Source organism: Penaeus japonicus, unplaced genomic scaffold, assembly GCF_977035675.1.
Source record: "Penaeus japonicus unplaced genomic scaffold, GWHDUDI00000001_assembly GWHDUDI00000031, whole genome shotgun sequence".
In the NCBI taxonomy this organism is placed as follows: Eukaryota; Metazoa; Arthropoda; class Malacostraca; order Decapoda; family Penaeidae; genus Penaeus; species Penaeus japonicus.
The window spans coordinates 8,835,637-8,857,572 of NW_028234433.1; the positions used below are offsets into that span (position 1 = coordinate 8,835,637).

The 21,936-nt window shown below is 40.5% G+C and overlaps 2 protein-coding genes across 2 annotated transcripts; one reads left to right on the forward strand and one right to left on the reverse strand.

The window, feature by feature from the left end:
* The first annotated feature begins 3,253 nt into the window (after window positions 1–3,253).
* On the forward strand, window positions 3,254–12,381 carry LOC122246460 (uncharacterized). Its single transcript, XM_043005040.2, has 8 exons — window positions 3,254–3,411; window positions 5,371–5,536; window positions 5,892–5,982; window positions 6,530–6,646; window positions 7,708–7,850; window positions 8,083–8,844; window positions 9,182–9,368; window positions 9,829–12,381. The coding sequence occupies exons 2-8, from the start codon at window positions 5,372–5,374 to the stop codon at window positions 10,026–10,028; spliced, it is 1,665 nt and encodes a 554-aa protein (XP_042860974.2). The 5' UTR covers window positions 3,254–3,411; window position 5,371; the 3' UTR covers window positions 10,029–12,381.
* Window positions 12,382–14,958: 2,577 nt separating this feature from the next.
* Window positions 14,959–20,679, reverse strand: LOC122246459 (ATP-dependent RNA helicase DDX55). Its single transcript, XM_043005039.2, has 2 exons — window positions 20,521–20,679; window positions 14,959–17,041 (listed from the first exon to the last, which is right to left on the reverse strand). The coding sequence occupies exon 2, from the start codon at window positions 16,946–16,948 to the stop codon at window positions 15,212–15,214; it is 1,737 nt and encodes a 578-aa protein (XP_042860973.2). The 5' UTR covers window positions 16,949–17,041; window positions 20,521–20,679; the 3' UTR covers window positions 14,959–15,211.
* Between the last annotated feature and the right edge of the window lie 1,257 nt (window positions 20,680–21,936).

Below are 21,936 nucleotides of genomic sequence, written 5' to 3' on the forward strand. Positions count from 1 at the left end.
AGGGGCGGTGCTGCTGGGGGAAGGGGGGGGGGGTTCTCCCCCTCAGCTCCCCCCCCCCCTATCCTCCTGCTACTTCAACACTCCTCGCGTAAACTGAATCTAATAACTTGGCTCTTTATCTATAGGATGGATCTGAAACTCAAGAATAAGACCTCTGAAGTGTCATCGAAATTCAAGAAAACTATTTATTTATATGGCAGACTCCTAGAAAACAGGTAAACCGAACCTTAACCCATTTTAAGACCCGATTTCATCAACCTATTTCGACATTGTGTCTTCACCTGCATACCGAACAAAGCTACATACACATGCATACCACATGATAAACCTAAAAATGCATAATCCATATACACACCATACAATTGAAGTCAGATGATCAAATGGGCTTATTAAGAGTTATTTTTCTAATAGCAATGCATTAAAAATCATTACGAGGCAACCTGTTGAAGAGGAAGCGCTTGAAATGTCCTTCGTCCAAACACGGCTGTCGCGCGATCTCAGTTTTCCTTTTATAAACTCTCACGAGTAAACTGATGTGACCTTAGCTGGTTTCTGCGAGAGAGAGAGAGAGAGAGAGAGAGAGAGAGAGAGAGAGAGAGAGAGAGAGAGAGAGAGAGAGAGAGAGAGAGAGAGAGAGAGAATGAGAGAGAGAGATGAAGTGTGTGTGTTTGATAGAGAGAGATTGATTTTGATAAGTTTATTCATACTATATACAGTGTATACACATGAATAGGCATAGGAACTATGCCTAAATAGTTTGTATAATTCATGTTAAATTCTAAGACATACATTGTTGGTGAAGCAGATATTACTGTGACTCTATCAATTGATATGCTAGGGCAAACCTATACATAGGACATAGTAGTGCATGTATATCACTCTAGAAAGACCTTGCAATTTTATCTATTACAGGCAAAGTCCTTGTGTTTACGTAATATATCTAATAAAATGATGTCCTCTATAAAGGATGTTGCAATACTGTACAATGTTTTACGTTCAATCCTTTCACGAAAATCTTCAATTAGAGGACATATCATTACATAGCGGTCAAGGGTGTGTGAATAGGGTTGACTGCACAACTTACATTCAGTTCCCTCAGCATTGTTTGAAACACCATACTTCCAGTAATGTTTGTAGCCAAGCCGTAACCTGCCTCGTAACACTGTTTGTACTGCCGTAGGTATGCTTTGTCTTGGACATAGCGTTATGGTGAATGATTGATCTGCTTGTGTCTTGCTCGACATTTCTCTCGGTTTCAGCCAGAGTGGAGAGCTTTTTCTTTATGATCTTACGCACATGCTCAGTCGTTACAATAATGTCATACTCAATAGTATCCTTATGATTGCATGATCTAGATAGAGAATCAGCCATATCGTGTAACTCTAGATTTATGTGTGATGGTACCCACAGTAGAGAGTGAGAAAAAGAGAGATAGAGAAAGAGAGAGAGAGAGAGAGAGAGAGAGAGAGAGAGAGAGAGAGAGAGAGAGAGAGAGAGAGAGAGAGAGAGAGAGAGAGGAGAGAGAGAGAGAGAGAGAGAGAGAGAGAGAGAGAGAGAGAGAGAGAGAGAGAGAGAGAGAGAGAGAGAGAGAGAGAGAGAGAGAGAGGAGAGAGAGAGAGAGAGAGAGAGAGAGAGAGAGAGAGAGAGAGAGAGAGAGAGAGAGAGAGAGAGAGAGAGAGAGAGAGAAGAGAGAGAGAGAGAGAGAGAGAGAGAGAGAGAAGAGAGAGAGAGAGAGAGAGAGAGAGAGAGAGAGAGAGAGAGAGAGAGAGAGAGAGAGAGAGAGAGAGAGAGAGGAAGAGTATACGAGTACACACACATACAAACCAAATCTCTCTCTCTCTTTCTCCCCTCTCTTTCTTTCCTTCTACCACCCTCTCTCTCTCCCTTTCCCTCTCCGTTCTCTCGCTTTATATACATATATATATATATATATATATATATATATATATATATATATATATATATATACATATATATGTATACGTATATATATATATATATATATATATATATATATGTATATATATATATATATATATATATATATATATATATATATACACACACACACACACACACACACACACACACACACACACATATGTATGTGTGTTTTTATGAAAAAGAGAACTATTACAGAGAAAGGTGTTTCAGGAAAAGCCGTGGGTTCATGGTTCCATTGTATCAATAAGGTGAAACAGGAACGATATGTATATAAAAGTATTATCGCGATCAAATCTGACGGTGACGTGAGCAGGAAGGGATGCTTTCTGTGTGGCGTGGAGAGCAAAACAGATAAGTAAAGTCAGGAAACAGGAACAAAACAAAAGAATGCAGACTTGCAAATGCAAATCAAATCAATTCGACAGGAGGGCGACAAAACCCCTGGATATCTATTTGTTTAGCATAAGCGTGTCCCAAGGAGAGATGAGAGCGTAATGCTCTCTCTCACTCCGTCTGTCTGACTCTCTGTCTCTCCTCTTTCCCCCCTCTCTGTAAACTCTTTCTCTCTCTCCGTCTTTCTTCTTCTTCTCTCACTCTCTCTCTTTGTCTCTATCTCTCCCTCTCTCTCTGTCTTTCCCTCTTTCTCTGTTTCTTCCCCCTCCATTCACTCTCTCTTCCCTCTCCCTCTATCACATCCACCTCTTTCTCTCTCATTTATTCATACCTTTTCAACCGCTCGAATAACACTTACTCTTCAGTTCAACACCTCACACTTATAATTTGTATGAGTCTGTCCTGAAAGTCTTTAGTTTGATACCAAATTAAGTTTAATCAAATTGATTTCCAGCCAGATGTGTTTTTTAAATATAAGCAGAGGAATACATAGAAAGAGAGAGAGAGAGAGAGAGAGAGAGAGAGAGAGAGAGAGAGAGAGAGAGAGAGAGAGAGAGAGAGAGAGAGAGAGAGAGAGAGAGAGAGAGAGAGAGAGAGAGAGAGAGAGAGAGAGAGAGAGAGAGAGAGAGAGAGAGAGAGAGAGAGAGAGAGAGTTAGAGAGAGAAAGAGCTTATTTGTTTCTTGACATAAAGGTATACATATAAAAGAACCAGTACCACAAAGACAGATACACCAATAAATAGAAACGATGAGAGAGACAGAGAAAGAACCAGAGAGAGAGAGAGAGAGAAAAGGAGATACAGAGAGAGAGAGAGAGAGACAGAGAGCGAGACCACCAGACGTCTCACTTCCTCAAGACGCATTAATCTCCGCACCACCAGGGCTTCCCTTCGCCAGGACTGCCAACATCCGCGCTTTTAAGAATTACAGAAGTGCAACGAGGGAGAGGGCCCAGTCAACTGACTTGACTTGCGAGTAGGCGGAGTACGGCAGCATGTGACCATCTGCGGTTGGGTTGAAGCTCGTCTCGACATTAAAATCCTGTTTTTTCAAAGACTCCACGTTCGAAGTGAGGTGAGAGAAAAGATACGCAGTGGGTTATTGTGCTTACGATGAGTTTGCGTTCGTCGTGATGGTGTGTGTGTATGTGTGTGTGTTTTTTTTTAGTGAATCGAAGAGGGACTTTCGTTTGTGTTGTAGGAGTGAAAATCAGTTTTCTTGTTCAGCCTCAGGAATGTATATCTTTATTCTGAAGTTTTTGAAAATCTTTCCTATTTCAAAAACGAACGGGAAGAAACTGTGTCGGAAGTTGTGAACACCTAAGCAACTATTTTGCAAATTGTGGCATTTCAGTGTAAACCAAAACCGTATTTGTACGTCTACCTTCCGCTTCAAGTCACAGATCGTATCAGAGTCAGTTTCTCTCTCTCTCTCTCTCTCTCTCTCTCTCTCTCTCTCTCTCTCTCTCTCTCTCTCTCCTCCCCCCCTTCTCTCTCTCTCTTTCTCTCTCTCTCTCTCTCTCTCTCTCTCTCTCTCTCTCTTTCTCTCTCTCTCTCTCTCTCTCTCTCTCTCTCTCTCTCTCTCTGTCTCTCTCTCTCTCTCTCGCTCTCTCTCTTTCTCTCTCTCATTATTATTAACATAGTTATCGTTCTTATTACCATCGTTGATATCACCATTCTTGTCGTCATCAACATCATTATGATTATTGTTATTACTATTATTATTGCAATTACCATTACTCATACCATAACTATCCTTATTATTATCAATATCATCATTATCAATATCAATATTATCATTACCAATATTATAATTATCATTATCAATATTATCATTATCAATATTATCATTATCATTATCAATATTATCATTATCATTATCAATATTATCATTATCATTATCAATATTATTATTATCATTATCAATATTATCATTATCAATATTATAATTATCATTATCAATATTATCATTATCATTATTATTATCAGAAGAAGTAGTACTATCATGATTGCATCATCATAAACATATAATGTAATTACGATAATGATAAACACAAGGACTTTCAATATTTTAATCGTTATAATTATTTCTACTACCATTATCATGATTATGATCACCATTATCATTATTGTTATCATTATCATCTTTGCGATTACTATCATTGTTACTGTTATCATTATCATGAGTATTATCATTCCTTTTATTATTATCGTTATTATTATTATTATCATTACTGCTATTGATATCATCATTATCATAATATGATTGTTGTTTTTGGTATTGATTTTATTGTTACCATTATCTTTATGGTTATCATTATGTTATCATTAGTATTGTCATTTATTCATCATCTTTATTATTAGCATTATCATCTTGAGCATTAGTATCATTATTACTATTATCATTATTATCATAACACTCATAATTATCATCATTATTGCTATCATTATTCTTATCATTACCATGATCATCATCGTTATCATCATTATCATAATCTTCATCATCATCGTAATTATTGTAATTTCCCATTTCCACTATAATCACTATCACCAAAGGAGAACTCACACAGAAACTAGAATCACCATCATCACAACTAGAATCACCATCATCACAACTAGAATCACCATCATTATAACTAGAATCACCATCATCACAACTAGAATCACCATCATTATGACTAGAATCACCATCATTACAACTAGAATCACCATCATCACAACTAGAATCACCATCATTATAACTAGAATCACCATCATCACAACTAGAATCACCATCATCACAACTAGAATCACCATCATTATAACTAGAATCACCATCATCACAACTAGAATCACCATCATTATGACTAGAATCACCATCATTACAACTAGAATCACCATCATCACAACTAGAATCACCATCATTACAACTAGAATCACCATCATCACAACTAGAATCACCATCATCACAACTAGAATCACCATCATTATGACTAGAATCGCCATCACCACCCCACTCTAACCAGGCCTAACCATTCTTTGCCTTTGCCAACAGGATGGGCATGTCCGTGTGGAGCTGGGCATGGGTGGGCGTGGTCCTGGGCATGGGCTGGGCGACGGGGGCGTGTCCACCCATGGGCGAGGGGGAGGTGTATAATTTAGGGGGGGATGTTGTCTTAACGGAACTGCTGCCTCTGCACACGGGCCGCGATTGCTCTCAGGTGAGGCGGGAAAGTGCAGTTATTTTTGTTGTTTTTCCTCATAGTTGTTGTTTTTGACTTTTTCATATATCATTATAGTTGTTGTCTGTGATGTTATATCCGAGATTATAGCCGTTGTTATTTTCCTCTTTATAATTGTTTTGTTTTTTATGATCATCACAGTTGCTGCTCTTATTATCTTTATAGTTATTGTTGTTATTATCATAATAACCATTGTTGTTTTTGCTACAGCTACTGTTGTTATTGTTGAAATTGTATTGAGGACATTAATAATCTGCAACTATTACTACTGCTAAAGGTGAAAATGATAGTGATAATCATAATTTTCATTCAATTACCCTAAACCCGTCCTCAGCTGGGCCTGACCGAGGTGCAGATCATGGAAGCGACGAGACTGGCAGTACAAAAGGTCAACGAACTTGAACTTATTCCGGGCGTGACGATGGGTAAGGTCATGCATGGCTCGAGAGAAAACCTTATATAATATTACTTTTCAAATTCAAAAATAATTTGTGTAACTTGGCAGTTACAGTTACATTTACAAAAAAACAACATTATTCTGGAAAGTAATCAGCAATATGTATCATTTTCTATGCTGATTTCTTTCCCGTTTTCCAAAAAAAATATCTTGTTTCGTCTCCATATTTTGCTGATATCGAACATCGCACAATATTACCGTAAAACATTCCTCTACATGCCTGTTCTTCACAAATCTCAGTATATACTCATGTCTATCAGGTGTGCAAATTCATTGGTCTTACTTCCAATCTATTTCTTATGTCTATTTAGTGATGCCAAACTTAATAAACTTTCAATAATGCGCCATGATCAATGCCCCTCATTATTATTACAGTGCCTCATTCAATCTTTTCTCTCATACACACACACACACACACACATATTGCCGGGCTTGAATTAATAAGCAGTTATTATGCATTTAGAGAGGAAATTAAGGATGACAATTCAATCTAACGATACATCCGGGCGCCACAGGGCTGAGGGTGGCGGACACTTGCGGAAAGGCCGAGCGCTCCGTGAAGATGGCGCTGGCGTCGCTCACAGAGGACACCCGCGACTGCATCAACCCTTCGGTGTCCCTCGGATTCTTAGGTGATTTGCCGTGCTTAGGATCGATTCGTTATTGGTATCTATTGAGTCATTATTATTATTATTAATATATCCTTATTATCATTAATATATCCTTATTATCATTATCATTACTATAATTATTATTGTCTTTATTTTTATTATTATTATTATTATTATTAATGTTATTACCATCATTATTATTATCATTATCGTTATTACTATTGCCATTAATATTATCACCATTATTGTATTTTTGTGAGAGGGAACGGTGTCGATTTAAAAACAAATATATGGACAGATATTATTTTTATTATTAATTATATCTTTTTCATTTTCAAATAATGATTGATACACATTTTTCGTCTTTACCATTAGTATTTTTTTCTTCTTCTCTCATAATGAGTGGTACTGTTTTCTATGCGATTTAAGTTTGTTTTTAGCAAACATTTTTTTTACAATTATAAAGAAAAGCGTAAATGACAATGAATAATTCCACAATGAAATATTTAAATGGAAGTTCCAATACATTTCAAAATTGCTTCATCAACCTCTGCCTCTAAAATAATTAATTAAACCGTAGGTTACTGTTTAAAGAAAGGGGAGACACAGAAAAACAAAGATAAAAGACAGTTTGTTCAATTGCATATCTCTTGCGAAAGACAGCTGTTTGATTAGCCTGCTTCACACTTCAATTTTTGATGGCAAGAGTGAGGGAGTTCGCTTCATTAGGAAAAATGTAATAATGATGATGATGTTAATGACGATAATACGGATGATGGAAATTATTATGACAATACTAGTAATGGATGTAATACTATTAATCATAATAATGATAAAAAACAGTAATAATGATAATAAATATAATAATGATGGTAATAATGATAATGATAATAATGATAATAGTTATTATTGCCATTCTTATTATCATCATTACTATTATTGTCACTATTATCATTGTCATCATTATTATCATAATTACTATTATAGTCACTATTATTATTATCATCATTATCATAACACTGCCAATATTAAAAAATTACAAAAAACGTAAATACCACCCCCCCACCCCGCCTTTCCCTCAGGTCCCCCCGACGTCGCCTCCGCCTCCGCCGTGGGCCGCGCGACCCGAACCCTGGACGCGCCGGTGTTAGCGTACGGGCCGCGCGCCGCCTCCGCCCCGCACTCCGTCGACCTCGTGACACCCGCTCCCCGACGCTCGGCAAAGGTGAGTGTTCCGAAGGGGCTTTGCTTTGTGAGGTCCATGTTTTAGGATGCTGCTGGCGTTGATGCTTTGGGTGAGGCGAGGTCATTGATGATTTTCGATTTTTTTTTTCAAAATGAGATCACACCATATCTTTTCTTCGAAAATTTTCTAAGAGGGAAGGATAATATCGGTCCTCCAAGGATAATCCGTCCTCCTCCTCCTCCTCCTCCTCCTCCTCCTCCTCCTCCTGCAGGCGGTGACGAACGTGCTCGCGGGCGCCGGGATCAGGTCCATCAGCGTGGTGCACACCGACGACGCCGAGGGAGAGGCGCTCATGCAGCACTTCGTGGCGGCCGCTGAGGAGGGCTACCGCTGCCAGGAGATGGTGCTGAAGGCGGAGGAGCCCGCCGAGCTGGTGGAGCGCCTGCGCGACGGCCCGGGCACGGTGGTGCTGCTGGGTACGAGGCACAAGGTGCAGAAGCTGGCGCGGTTCCTGGGCGGCGAAGGAGGGCCGGCCGAGATCCTGGTGCTGCTGGACACGGGCGGCCCGGTGCCGGCGGCCGACCTGGAGGGCGTGGCCGTCCCCACCGTCATCCTGCAGCGCCTGTCGGAGCTCTTGCCCGATTTCTCGATGCACCTGCAGCGCGACCTGACCTCCGAGGACGGCCCGCGGCGCCAGTACGTGGCCGCCCTGTCTGAGTGCTCCTCCTGCGACGCCCTCGACTTCGCCTACGACGCCGCCGCGCCCGCCGCCGCCGCGGCCGTCCTCACCTTCGCCCAGGCGCTGCGAGAAGCCCAGGCCGCTCACTGCACTCCCGGGGAAGGACTCTGCGAGCGCGTCCGCCTCCTCAAGTACCAGGAGTGGAACGATTTGCTGTCCCAGGCGTCGCCCTCCGACTTGGCCTCCAAGGCCTTCCCCGGCCTGGACACCGAGAGCCTCAGTCCGGGCGCCGAGGACCTCCCCAGATTCTCCGTCAAGCTCTTCTCGCCGGGAAACCTCACCAATTTGACGCAGGTTGGCCGAGACGCGCGCTTCATTCGGCCATCATCGCCGCCTCTTTATTTTGTGTCAAGAACATTCTAGACACATTTATCTATGCAGCATGTGTGTGTGCGATTAACCTCGATCTGCCATACACACAAATGCCAAATAATTATAGTAATTTTCTATCAGAAGCAATTAATAATAACAATGATGATGATGATAAGGATTATAATAATAATGATAGTATTGATAATAATATTAATAATTATCATATAATGGTGATAGTAAGAATAATAGCTATCATAATGATGATAATGATACTTAAAACAGTAATACTAATGCCTGACTCGAACCTTGACCTCGCCAGGTAGGCCACGCCGACGAGACCTCGGCTGTCCTGGGCCAGCTGAAGGTGAACGTCCCTCGGTGCGGGAAGAAGTGCCCTTGCATCCGGCCGACGCATCCCCCGGCCAGGTCCACGCCGCGGCCACATCCTCCCCCGGGGAATTTGGAGATCGACCCTTCGGCGCCGTCAGGGGGCCGTGGCGCCTCGGGTGGGTGGCGAGAACGAAGTTCACATCCTTAGCTTACGTGGTTCTTTCTGTGGTAGTTTGTGATGAGGTTAAGGATTTCACTTCTTTTATTGACTTCATTTGTGATTTCACTTCTGTTATTGACTTCATTTGTGATGATTTCACTTGTTATTGACTTCATTTGTGATGATTTCATTGCTGTTATTGACTTCATTTCTGTTATTGACTTCATTTGTGATGATTTCATTTCTGTTATTGACTTCATTTGTGATGATTTCATTGCTGTTATTGACTTCCTTTGTGATTTCATTTCTGTTATTGACCTTTTTGTAATGATTTTAATCATTGTTTTTATTTTTTTATTGACTTCGCCGTTCTTGTTATCATCGCCTTCATCTTTATCATATTCTTGTTATCATCGTTCTGATTCCATATACCTATTCATTTTATGCAATCTAACCCGATTCTTTAACGTTGGCAGACGGTGGCCTCGACATCCTCGGCGGAGCTGGATGGTGGAGTCACGTGTCATGGTGGCCAAGTGACATTCCTGATCCTACCCATCTGTCACACTCCGAAGTCACTGCTTACGTCACGGCTTTCTTCCTTCTCATCGTCCTCTTCATGAGCTCTACGTTGGCATGTATTTACAACCTCCAAAAACCTCCCAGTAGAAATTAAGTTCGGGATGCATACATGCCAGCGTTCGTCGATGAGGATTCACGTGGTTTCAAATGCGGACGCTTCGTGTTGCTCTTTGGTTGTCTATGGCCTTGGGAGGGAAGAACAGACAGACTATAAAGAGGAAGAAAAGGAAACCACAGACAGAAGAGGAAAGGGAAGGGAGGAAAAGTAACGTAGATTTCTGAAGGTTCTGTGGCAAACGGGAAAATTATTATATTAGAAATCTGGCGTTTTAACGGCCGCAACGATTTCTTTCCGCATTTACATGCGAGTGAATCCGCGAACATATTGTGTACTGTATGTTGTCCGAAAAATATTTTAAGCTTTTAAAACTGGAAAGCTTTCGATAACCAATTTTGTTTTTTAATAAGCATTAATTGAATAATGGCGATGGAAAATCTGAAATAGTAATAAATATTTGACATTATTTGTTTTCAGACAATGAGGATAAACATGACTGCCTTTAAGCTTCGATTATACTGTCTGGCGAAACTAACTTTAATTAACCGAGTTTTATATAGCATGTTCACTCTATCAGCATACTGATATATATTATGCTGTTAAAAGGAGTTATCTGGAAAGTGACCCACATGTTTTCAAGTATAAACTCCTCTTTCATGTTAAAATGTCCTGACTGCTGCTGTGTACCTGTTTGTATTGTAATTAACATACTAACTGCTAAGATGACTTTATTTTGATGCTAGTATGTTGTAAGCATATAATGATAACAATAAAAATGATAAAGGCGACATACATACATATATATATACACGTAGAAGGCGAAATAAAAATACGAATTTCCTATTTGTTTAACTTTATTTACAACCATCCATCATCACTACAACTTTGTGAGGTAGACAAATATATAAATGTATAAATATTACAACAGCTTCTATCTGTATATGATATAACTCTCTAACCTGAGCTGGTTCTTAACTTCCCTTGCTTCCACATCATTTTGTATTTAATCTTTTCTTCTTTGCTCTTCCATATTCGCAAATTATATCAAAAAGGAAAAAAAATTACAAACATACATTAATTAAAAACCCTCAAGCATTTAGCTACACAATGGAAGTGGTATGTCATTTCTTGATATCTAATTAAAACAGCTTCTTAAACTCTATTGCAGGTGCTTGCATTTGCGTTTGATTTTTTCTCCTCTTCATCTACGGGTAAGTATATATCTATATAGAACGATTAACGCTGGTGACAATACAGCTCTCGAAACCTTTCGGAGGAAAAGTGGGCTTTGGAACATCCCCAGACGAGAGAAGAGGGTTGGCGCGAGGGCCGACCTTAAGACTTATTTCTTGGGCGCGACAGTCGGTTGCGCGAAGACTCTGGGTGACCGTTGTGCGAACGAGTCACCCGACGCCAGGTGTACCAACCTTTCTTCCTGGTAATGAATTTTGAAAACTTATTTGTATTCAGATGGTACTTCCGAAAATTGAGTAGAGTACATCAAATTATTTAATTTATGATAACGTCAACATGTTTGTTTGGTGATATTGGTTCCCACTACCGACTCTGCCGAGCCTATCAAATTATCTTAACCTCTTGTAATGTAAAGTTAATTAAGGATAAACCAGATTTGTGGAGCGATCATTCGCTGGACTTATGTGAACTATGGCGACCCGTCTATGTCAGCGAGTGTTGTTGACTTGATCTGAGCTTGGTACTTACCCACCGTGATGCCCAGCTTGGACAGGGCTCGATCTGCCGACCGAGATGTGAGGCCGGCGCGCTACCCCCCATACCAGCCTCACGGCTTTTTGTAATGTGTTTAGTAAGTAGTTTGCCCATATCGCTATGATTTTATATATATTTTTTCATTATCTTCTATCTATCATATCGTCAATTTAATATCTTTACTCTAATCTATCACAAAAGAATGATCATAATTCCAGCAATCCCGACTCTTCTCGAGCAACCGAAAGCAAATCATGAGTAAGACAAGAAAATGTTCTCGAGTGCGGCCCTCAGTCCCATGAGGATATGTGTCACATGAATGAGGCTGCTGCAGGATACAGCCCTTCGGAGATGGGATGTGTGGGGGCAGTGTAAAGATGACTGGGGTGCTACGGAGATGAGAGAGAGAGATCTGAGAGATTTGATTACTTCGATGCGTGTTCGGGAAATGTTGAGTGCCAGAGATAGGGGAGGAAAAAAAAGAAAGATCCAGGAACAGAAAACCAAGAGAAATACAGGAACGAAGCTGTAGCAGAAAAGATGATTAGAAATACACACAGAAAAGGAGACAGCCAGAGAACATCAATCTTCATCCGAAAAACAATAGCAATGCATTTGAGAAGACACAGAAGAGCAGAGCAGAGAGGAGAGGAGAGAAACATGACACAAACACGACATCAAAAATCGGATTCTACAAAACCCCCCTTTCTCGTTTAGGTTAGTTCCAGGCCCGGTTTCGAAAGTCTGCCTAACCGTTATTCCTTCTTTTCCTTTAAACACTCTCAGTCTGAGCATCTGTCTTCGCCCTGGGTGTTGCGGGCGAGCCTGTGGGCGTCAGTGTGGGCGCAGGAGTCACAGCCTTGACCACGGAGGGCGCGAGGATGTAGGCTCCCAGCGAAGCCACGGAGACCAGAGCCATCGTCGCCTTGGCAACCTGTGGGAGGAGTGACGTCATAAATTCCATGAGTTCATTACCCTGTACTGCAATAACGCTAATCAAACAAACTTCCAAATGAATCATGATATAACACATCTACACATGACACTTCCGGAACCATATGCCTTCAAGAAAATATGCGCCAAGGAAACAAACACATAACAAAACACAAATCGACCGCCCCCCCCCCAACTCACGCACACACCAAGTACTTACGTTGGCCCTGCCCTGGACGGTGCTGGAATTGAATCTCGTGTGAAGGTTGAAGGGCAGGCGCTCCACGTAGGCTTCGCCGGGAGCCTGGCCTGGGTGGGAGAAGAGGGATGCGTGTGTATACTTTGAGTCTGATGTACGAGATTGAGAGGTATGAATGTATATATATATACCTATAAATAAATACATACACACATACCTACATACATACACACACACACACACACACACACACACATATATATATATATATATATTATGCACACACACACACACAGACCTGGGAATGGGTCAAACACAAGTCCAAATACTACCACAGTTACAAATGCGCAACTTTCGCCAGGACCAATTGTAAATACATATGCAAATAAGCAATTTTCTTAATCTTCAATTACAAATGCAAATACAAATACAAATATGAAACTTCCATTACAAATAAAATACAAATACGACAGACACCTTTTCCAATATTTTCATCCTAACTATCTATCTACCTGCCCACACCAGACCTTGTGGTCCGGGAGATGGATGGTGATTTCACTTCCACTTTGAGATGAAAAAGACAAGGAGAAACTAATTGAGGTTATTCTTTTGCATTATCAAGGAAAGTAAAATCATTAATTCTCAACGTGTTTCCTAAGTTTATGAGAAAATTACGTACCCCTTTCTGAAAACAAGTCATATTTTCAATTCTTTCCGAGTAACTTAATTCTTTACAGCTATTAGTAATTAAATATTTTAAATCACTGTCCATACCAATATGTTAAGAAGTAATTCTTTGATTTTTTAGAAATAAAGTATATGTATTGTGTACAATTACAGAAATTAAATATGAATATCAATGTTCGACTCAACGATTCTACGCAATGGGCCCTTGTACCAAATGGCTCTCTTATGATTATAAATCATATTTTTGAGATCTTATTCTAGAAAAAAAATCTTTGAAATAGAAGGAAATCAGAACAGCATATAATATATTACTTACTTTATAAACATTTTTTTTTTCAAAAAGTGAATCACTAAGATTACATCAATCAGACCGGAGGCATAAGATGCAGGGACTTCCAGATACTGGTAAACCAAATTTAAAGGTTACTGTTCAGTACAGTGGCGAACACAATTGTATAGTCTCGTTAACAAGATCTGCAGATCTGCTCGTCTCGCCTCACACTTCCTGGGTTTGAGGTAAACGGATAACATGTGCAGAAGAAAAATACTACAGCGCAGAACGGGTATTAGTATTACATGGGATAAGAGTGTTTTGTGTTCTTTGTGTGCGCGTGCGTATGTGTACGAGTATGGGGGGGGGAGGGGGGGAGAGGGGAGAGAGGGAGAGAGAGAGAGAGAGAGAGAGAGAGAGAGAGAGAGAGAGAGAGAGAGAGAGAGAGAGAGAGAGAGAGAGAGAGAGAGAGAGAGAGAGAGAGAGAGAGAGAGAGAGAGAGAGAGAGAGAGAGAGAAAGAGAGAGAGAGAGATAGAGAGGAGGAGAGAAAAGAGGAGAGAGAGGAGGAGAGGAGGAGAGAAAGGAGAGAGAGGAGAGAAAGGAGAGAGATGAGAGAAAGGAGAGAGGAGGAGGAGGAGGAGAGAGAGAGAGAGAGAGAGAGAGAGAGAGAGAGAGAAAGGAGGAGGAGGAGGAGGAGAGAGAGCGAGAGAGAGATGGCGTCATCACAGGCTGCCGTGTGCTGTGCTGTGCAGAAGTTGGTAAGCTTGCTGTACCGAGCTGGCGTTTCAACACGTTCCCAACATGCATTGTGCCGCGCTCCTCGCAGTGCACGAGTTAAGACATCGTAACCCAAAAGAAAGTCGGTTAATGGTACATGCTGAACTTCTTACCAACATTCATCTTTGACATTAGTCTCCATCTTGCAATTTCAAAAACTTTCATATCTTTCATTCATTGGTTTATTAAATAATTTGCACCTGATAAAGAAAAGTTGGCATATGAAAAGTTTCAGTCAGTTTTTTCGTTTTCTGGGGCTGGTAAGAACTCTTCGACCATTTTCCGAAACATACCCTTTCTACAATGTTACAATCCTCATAAATTTTTTTTCAGTCATACAGTTCAGTCGGAAGGAAAATTAACAAGAAAATTTACCAAAATGATTATGTATTCATGAAAATACAGAAAAATGCACGATGAAAACATTCATGATCCAATGTTTACAATGATAACAAAGTGGCACAACTAAATCTGAATAACATATATATGGGACATCTTTGAAAAACATCCCCTTCTATAAACAATAAACTAATACGCAAAATGAGTCTCTCTCGAGTGGCCGCATTGCGACACCGCCGTTGCTGTATCTTCCTTTTCCCAAGTGGCCTCGCGGCGTGGGAGCTTCAGTCCCCATCGAGGCCGAAGTGCTTGTCGAAGGCCGAGCCCTTGATCTTGCCCTTCTGCATCTTCTTGAGCATACGGAAGTCCTCGTTGACCTCCTCCCGCTCCTCGACCGAGAACCTGTTCTTGGCCTTCATGGCCTTGAGCTCCTTCTTCCTCTTCTTCCGGCGCTCCTTGTCCTTCTGCTCCGACCAGGCCTCCGTCTGGCGCTTGCGCGGCTTCATGCCCGGCCACGTGCCCGTCTCCTCGTACTCCTCCATCTTCCTCTGGCGGCTCTTCTCCTTCTGCTTGTCCTTGTACGGGATCGCGTTGTAGTCCATCTCGACGGGCGTGAAGTTCGTGACGGTGACGTTCTTCAGCTCGGGCATCTTGGGCATCTTGAGGAGGCCGAAGCTGGTGGCCACGTGGCCGAAGTTGAGCTCCTTGACGTTGAGGATGAGGTTGCACTCGTGCTTGGCGTACGACTGGATGAAGGAGACGAAGGCGCGGTTGGCCTTGTCCATGACCATGCGGTCCTTGATTTGCAGCCTCCTCATCTTGGCCAGCACGTCGGGCACCTCGGCGGGGGGCTCCAGGCGCCGCAGCGTCACCTTCTGGTTGAACTGGATGAACTCCACGTACTCCGACTCCGAGGGCAGCAGCATGACGAGGGCGTTGCCTTCGTTGCCGATCCTGGCGGTGCGGCCGCAGCGGTGCACGAAGGAGGCGGCGGACGACGGCGGGTCGAACTGGATGACCCAATCCACGCGCGGGATGTCCACGCCGCGGCACATCACGTCCGTGCACAGCAGGACGCCGCTCTCCAGCGAACGGAACTCGTCGAAGATCCTGAACCTCTTGTCCTTCATCTTGCCGTGGATGGAGAGGATCTTCATGTTCTTTAAGGTCTCCTTTAAGATGATCGAAAAATACTCCACGCACGCACACGTGGGGAAAAACACCATGCACTTCTCGCTCCTCCTCTCCCTGAGGAAAGCCAGGAGGGTTGCGAATTTCTTGTTGGGTTCGCACTCCATGTAGTGATTCAGGAGACTTTTGGGCGTCCTTTCGTCGCCCATCGCGTCTTTTTCCTTGACTTTGACCTGCACTGGATTTCTCAGGCCCGCCCTCACGAGGGTCACGACGTCCGAGGTCTGTGTCGCCGAGAAGAGCCCCGTCCGCCTCTGCTTCGGCAGGTAGGCTATGATGGTGCTGAGGGTGGCGTGGAAGCCCATGTCTAGCAACCTGTCGGCCTCGTCGAGAATGAGCACCTCGAGCGCTCGCACGCCGTCCGCGAAGCTCCCGCAGCCGTCCATCTCCCGCCCCAGCAAATCCTCCAGCCTCCCGGGCGTCCCGATGAGGATGTGCGCCCCTTGCGCCTTAAAGTGGTCCATGTCTTCGCTGGGGTACGACCCGCCCACTACCAGCATGGACGTCCGGCCGGGGAAGTGCTTGAGGAAGCCCTGCAGCACCTCGTGGATCTGCGTGGCCAGCTCCCGCGTCGGCGACACCACCAAGGCGCCGATCTCGTGCTTCTTCAGCTTCTGCTCGCGCTTCTCCAGGATCTGCAGCAGCGGGATCAGGAAGGCCAGCGTCTTGCCGCTGCCCGTCACGGCCTCGGCGACCACGTCCTTGTGGCTCAGCAACATCGGGATGCACGCTGCCTGCACCGGCGTCATGCTCTTGAACTTGAACTCCTGCAGGGTGCGCATGATGGGGGGCAGGAGCTTCACCTTCAGGCTCGCCCACGAGGTGTCCATGATGGCTGCGGTGAGGCGCTCCTAGGGTGGACTGGCACGAAACACTCTTTAGGCTTTATCCACTATCAGTATTGCTGCTAATGCATCAGTATCCTGGAAGACATACAAGGGTGGGCATTACACTACTGGTCACAGCAGTCTTGTGATCCTTAGTTTAGCCAAGAAGCAAGCAAGGTCAAACAGACTTTATTCTAAGATTACGTGCTATTTATACAGATCCACCCCTGTATTTCTTGCACAATAGGTTTTGGTATTGAAGATATCAATCTCTTTTGACTATACATCAATATTCTTTTCTTTAAGATTTTGCAAAACATATACAGTAATGAAAATATTTCTTTTTCAAATTTGTGAACAAAACAAGTATAAGCAAAATACTTGATTGGTCTATAAGTAAATGTCTCTGTTTATGCAATATAAATGATAAGAATGGAAAAAATAACAACAACAATAATAATAACAAAGAAAATAATTGTAATATAAAACAAATAATAATGATAATTTAAAAAAGTGATGATAAAAATAATTTCGTTTGTGACAAAACTTACTTAGACACACTGATGTCACAGGTCATCCTAATAAGCCAACTGACTGCATACACCTCAAAGAGAGAGAGAGAGAGAGAAAGAAAGAAAGAAAGAAAGAAAGAAAGAAAGAAAGAAAGAGAAAGAGAGAATGAGAGAATGAGAGAAAGAGAGAAAGAGAAAGAGAGATAAATATATAGATAGATAGAAAGATAGATGGATAAAGAAAGAGATAGAGATAAAGAGGGGGAGAGAAAAAGAAAGAGAATGAGAGAGGGTTAGAAAGAGAAAGAGAGCAGTACATATAACAATGTCACTCAGTGGTATACATTATATGCAATATATGAATTAATGATAGATTTACTATTCTATGATACCCTAGAAATGCTTTATTCTATTTTGAAAGGGGGGAAGGAGTGTTTAAATATCAAAATTCAATACTAACCTGCACATACATTATTTAGCATGACATTTCCATTAATGTGAATTTGAAAATGGAGGAATTTGGTGAGATAAAACAAATAAAATTCACCGTAAACTTGATAGGAATTGATTGTTCTCAAGCAAAGGGTTGCAAAATTCCCTGTATTTATCAGGTTGGTAACTTTCCTTGGAAATTTTTGGAATCTATAAAAATAATGGGAAACACTCCTAAATGTGCAACAAATATTTATCAATAGATATTTAATGCAAATATTTGTTTGTAAGTTAATCTATGGCAATTGACCATTTCTTAGCAGAGACATAAAACCACATACAACTGTAAATATTACTAAACGCGTTGCATTACCGATGCTTACATACTGGTAACTCATGACTACCTATAATATATATTGTCATTTTAGAGTAGTATCAGTCAACATTGACCAACTGTAACAAAGACATTGGCCCTGATAATTGGCGATGGAATAGCTGGGATATTGCATGGTAAACAAAGAACATTCCTGGCTGGCCCCACCTGCTTTAACTCTCCTTATGGGGGAGTTATATTGAGGTTCCATGAATGCCAGTAATTAGATTACCGTGGTGTCAAGCAATGGTTGCAGCCTCCTTGCCTGTTTGGCTTCAATTAAAATATTCTGGCAAGACAAGACTTGTGACTGGTTCTTTGTTTGATTGTATATGTGATGGAGAGTTTTGACCTTTATGAGAGCACTATAACTGGTCGGCACTGATTAAAACTACTATAAAGGGTCAGCAAGCAATCAGTACCATCAATGTGACACTTTTATGATTTAGTAGATTCTATGTTGAGAGCATTCTTTGAGTGTCCTGTCATAAGAGGATTCAGGTGCAACTATTATACTTTAATGAATTTCAAGTATTTTTCAAAGGACTAATGTATTTGCCAATTTTGGATTGTAACACCTCTCTTTGTTTAAACTATAATAGACAGAAAATAGCTGAGGGTTATGTTATTAAGAACTTGCAACTTCATTAATAGCTAACATGGCTTAACTTTTGCTCTTACCTGTACATATATTTATGTGGAAGTGATATGGTTTAGGCAATACATCATAATCAACATATCATAGGATGATTTCAAAATTTTTAATTTAGTAAAATATATCATTCAATACTCCTCTTATCGTCTGGTAACATATAACAAACACTCTTGGCTAATTGGGCAAGAGGAAGGATAAAGACATTAGGTTTCCTCTTAAGAAACCTGTAATACTCAAAATTCATTCAGTAAAAATATGTCAACCCTTTAAAAAATATTTTAATCCTTCTGGTAAATTTTCTGAATAACGCTTGGTTATTCAATACCACAAAAGTGGTGTCTATGGATTCCTCTCAACCTCTACTATCCATGAATGATCGATTTTACCCACAACTCCCCCTCCCCCCTGTACTCCACAATCAGGTCTTAAATAGTAGGGGAAGGCACTCGGACTTATAAAAATCTTCCCATAGGTGTAAACTATTAAACTGACACAATCATCTTACTTTTCATTTTGATATAAAGAACTGACTTTCCTTGCTTTTGATAACTGAACTCCATGTAGTTGCAGAACAAAAACTAGAATATTTGGAAAATCATATTGAATAAATATTCCATTTTGTTTCAATGTTGAAATTTAAACTTGGATACTTATGGTTTCCAGCTAAAAAAAATTGAAAGAATAACAGAACAAGCTTTAATAATAATTTTAAAAAGGCCATATACATATGACAAAATAAGCAATTCTTAATTGATACAACAGAGAATAAAATGTCAATCACATCAACCACAATACAAAAAATCATTGTAGTTCACAGTAACTCACACATGTCTTCTTATATCTTCTACACATCATACACAAACAATAATTTGATAAGCTTTGTATTTTCTTTAGTCGTGTTTAATACTGGTGCAGAGTGCTTGAATACTTACCTAAAATACTTTGATAACAGCATTATTTTTAGTAAAGCTTACTCATCAATCCCAGTGGCTCACCTTTTGACACCCTGAAACCTGGCGTCTCTGGTGGAATTTTGTGCTTGTGGATTACATATGGTGTAGTCTCGCTTGTGATTTTCAAATGTACAATTTTTTTTTATTGTGTAAACTAGATGTTTTGTTGCTATCATTAATGTTTTTCATAGTGCATATCTAAGTTTTTTTTTCACTACCTAAGTGACCTTCACCAATAAATAGTTCGACAGACCACAGGTTTCAGGAGGATTTCATTTGTACACAACCAATGTTTCTATTCAGACATTCAGTATGTTCTTTCTTCATTTCTTTTTTAACATTTCCCACACTTGCTCTGAAATTTTCTTTTGCTACACATTGAAAGAGATACGACTTTACTTACATTCGGTACTCTTAAACATTACTGGAAGCAGTTAAATCCTTCTACACACTCTTTCCAAAGAGGTACATACTAATATCCTCTAGCATACCTGTCAATGTCTCCAAAACCTTCTTACCTTTGACCAAATATTCATAAATATTAAATAACACTTACGCCACAGACATCGATCCCAGCCATACACAGATATCTCCTTTGATTTCACCATATAAGCCTTAATTCCCCTTAGTTTCGCTCATTTCCAACTCACCTTTGAAGAAGTACTTGTAAAATTCCTGCATCAGACAGAAGAACGACATTTTTTAAGGTAAACAGAAGGAACTTCGTCAAGTATACACTAGTTATTGAATAACAGGGTGGATTTTTTCCCTTAAAGATGATCAACACGTGTAGTTCTGCAGTTTGAAAAAACACGTGGTTCTGAGGAGCAGGTAAGTAATAATAAGAGAAAAGGAGAGTAAATGCAAGGGAGGAATAAATAAAGAAAGAAATGGTATTATAAATAGTAAGAAAGAATGTTACAGGGTGAATTTTAATGAAAGATAAGGAGGAAAGACTTGTTTTAGCACAATAAAGTTCTCAGGACGACATGTGTTGCATTGTAAACATTGCGTCCGAGGGTGTTGAACGTGGCTTTAATATCTAATATATTTTTAGTGAAACTTTACGCTTCCTTTACTGCTTTACAATTTGAATGAAGCCTTTATTGTTTCATATTTTGAGTGTTTTTATATATTTTAGTATTTAAGTAAGGTAATTAGTGATCTTAGATTAGCATATGAAAATATCTTTCTCCGAATGTTATCGTTTGACTATGTCCTCGACGTGGTTCACTCGTACTTCACCCGGTAATGGCAATGTTTTTCGCAATATTTAACCTGATTTACTCTCAAACAAAAGTCTGCTTGTATGAAATGCAGTAGAAAACATTGTCATGAGACAGAAATTACATAATTGACATAGAGCCTTAGAGATTCAGGTCTAGAATTGCACATAAAGAAGTCAAAATATGCAAATTGTATAATAAACTGTAACACATTTTGTAAATATATCATGGAGAAAATAAATGCTCGCAGTGGCTTCCAGAACTGGTATCTTTCTTTGTAATTAAATTGGCTGTTTGACTGTAATCCATCGAAATGAACTTTAAACTGTGATGGAACTACTATCCTAGTATGAATAGCACTATTTTTTTCGTGTGAGCACAAACACACAAAAAAAGAAAGAAAGAATAAAACAACAACAACTGAAGAGTGATGTCTGCATTGGATAACAAATGTATTCTTCAAGTACATACTTATTCAAAATTCTTTGCTTGCCGTGCCTCTTTCAATTTCAATTTACACAGAATGGTAATCTTAATATACTGGTCATGCAACCCTCCCCCCCCAAAAAAAAAAAAAAAAAAAAAAAGTACATTTATAGCCAGTTTTTCCATACTAGCTCCTCTCTTAAGTCAAACTTGACAAAAGATTGATGTCAAGTGGTTGGTGTGCCTCCACCTTCCATGGTCTAGAAAGGCCAATAAAGCTCCACTACGAATATACTTGCAATATAAAGCTTTGACTGATTTCTTATTTGATGATGAAGCAAACGATATCTTGTCAGATTAGTTTAGTAGAAGGTTTGTTGGCTCTCTCTGGAGTCCAACAGGTGCAGAGACCAT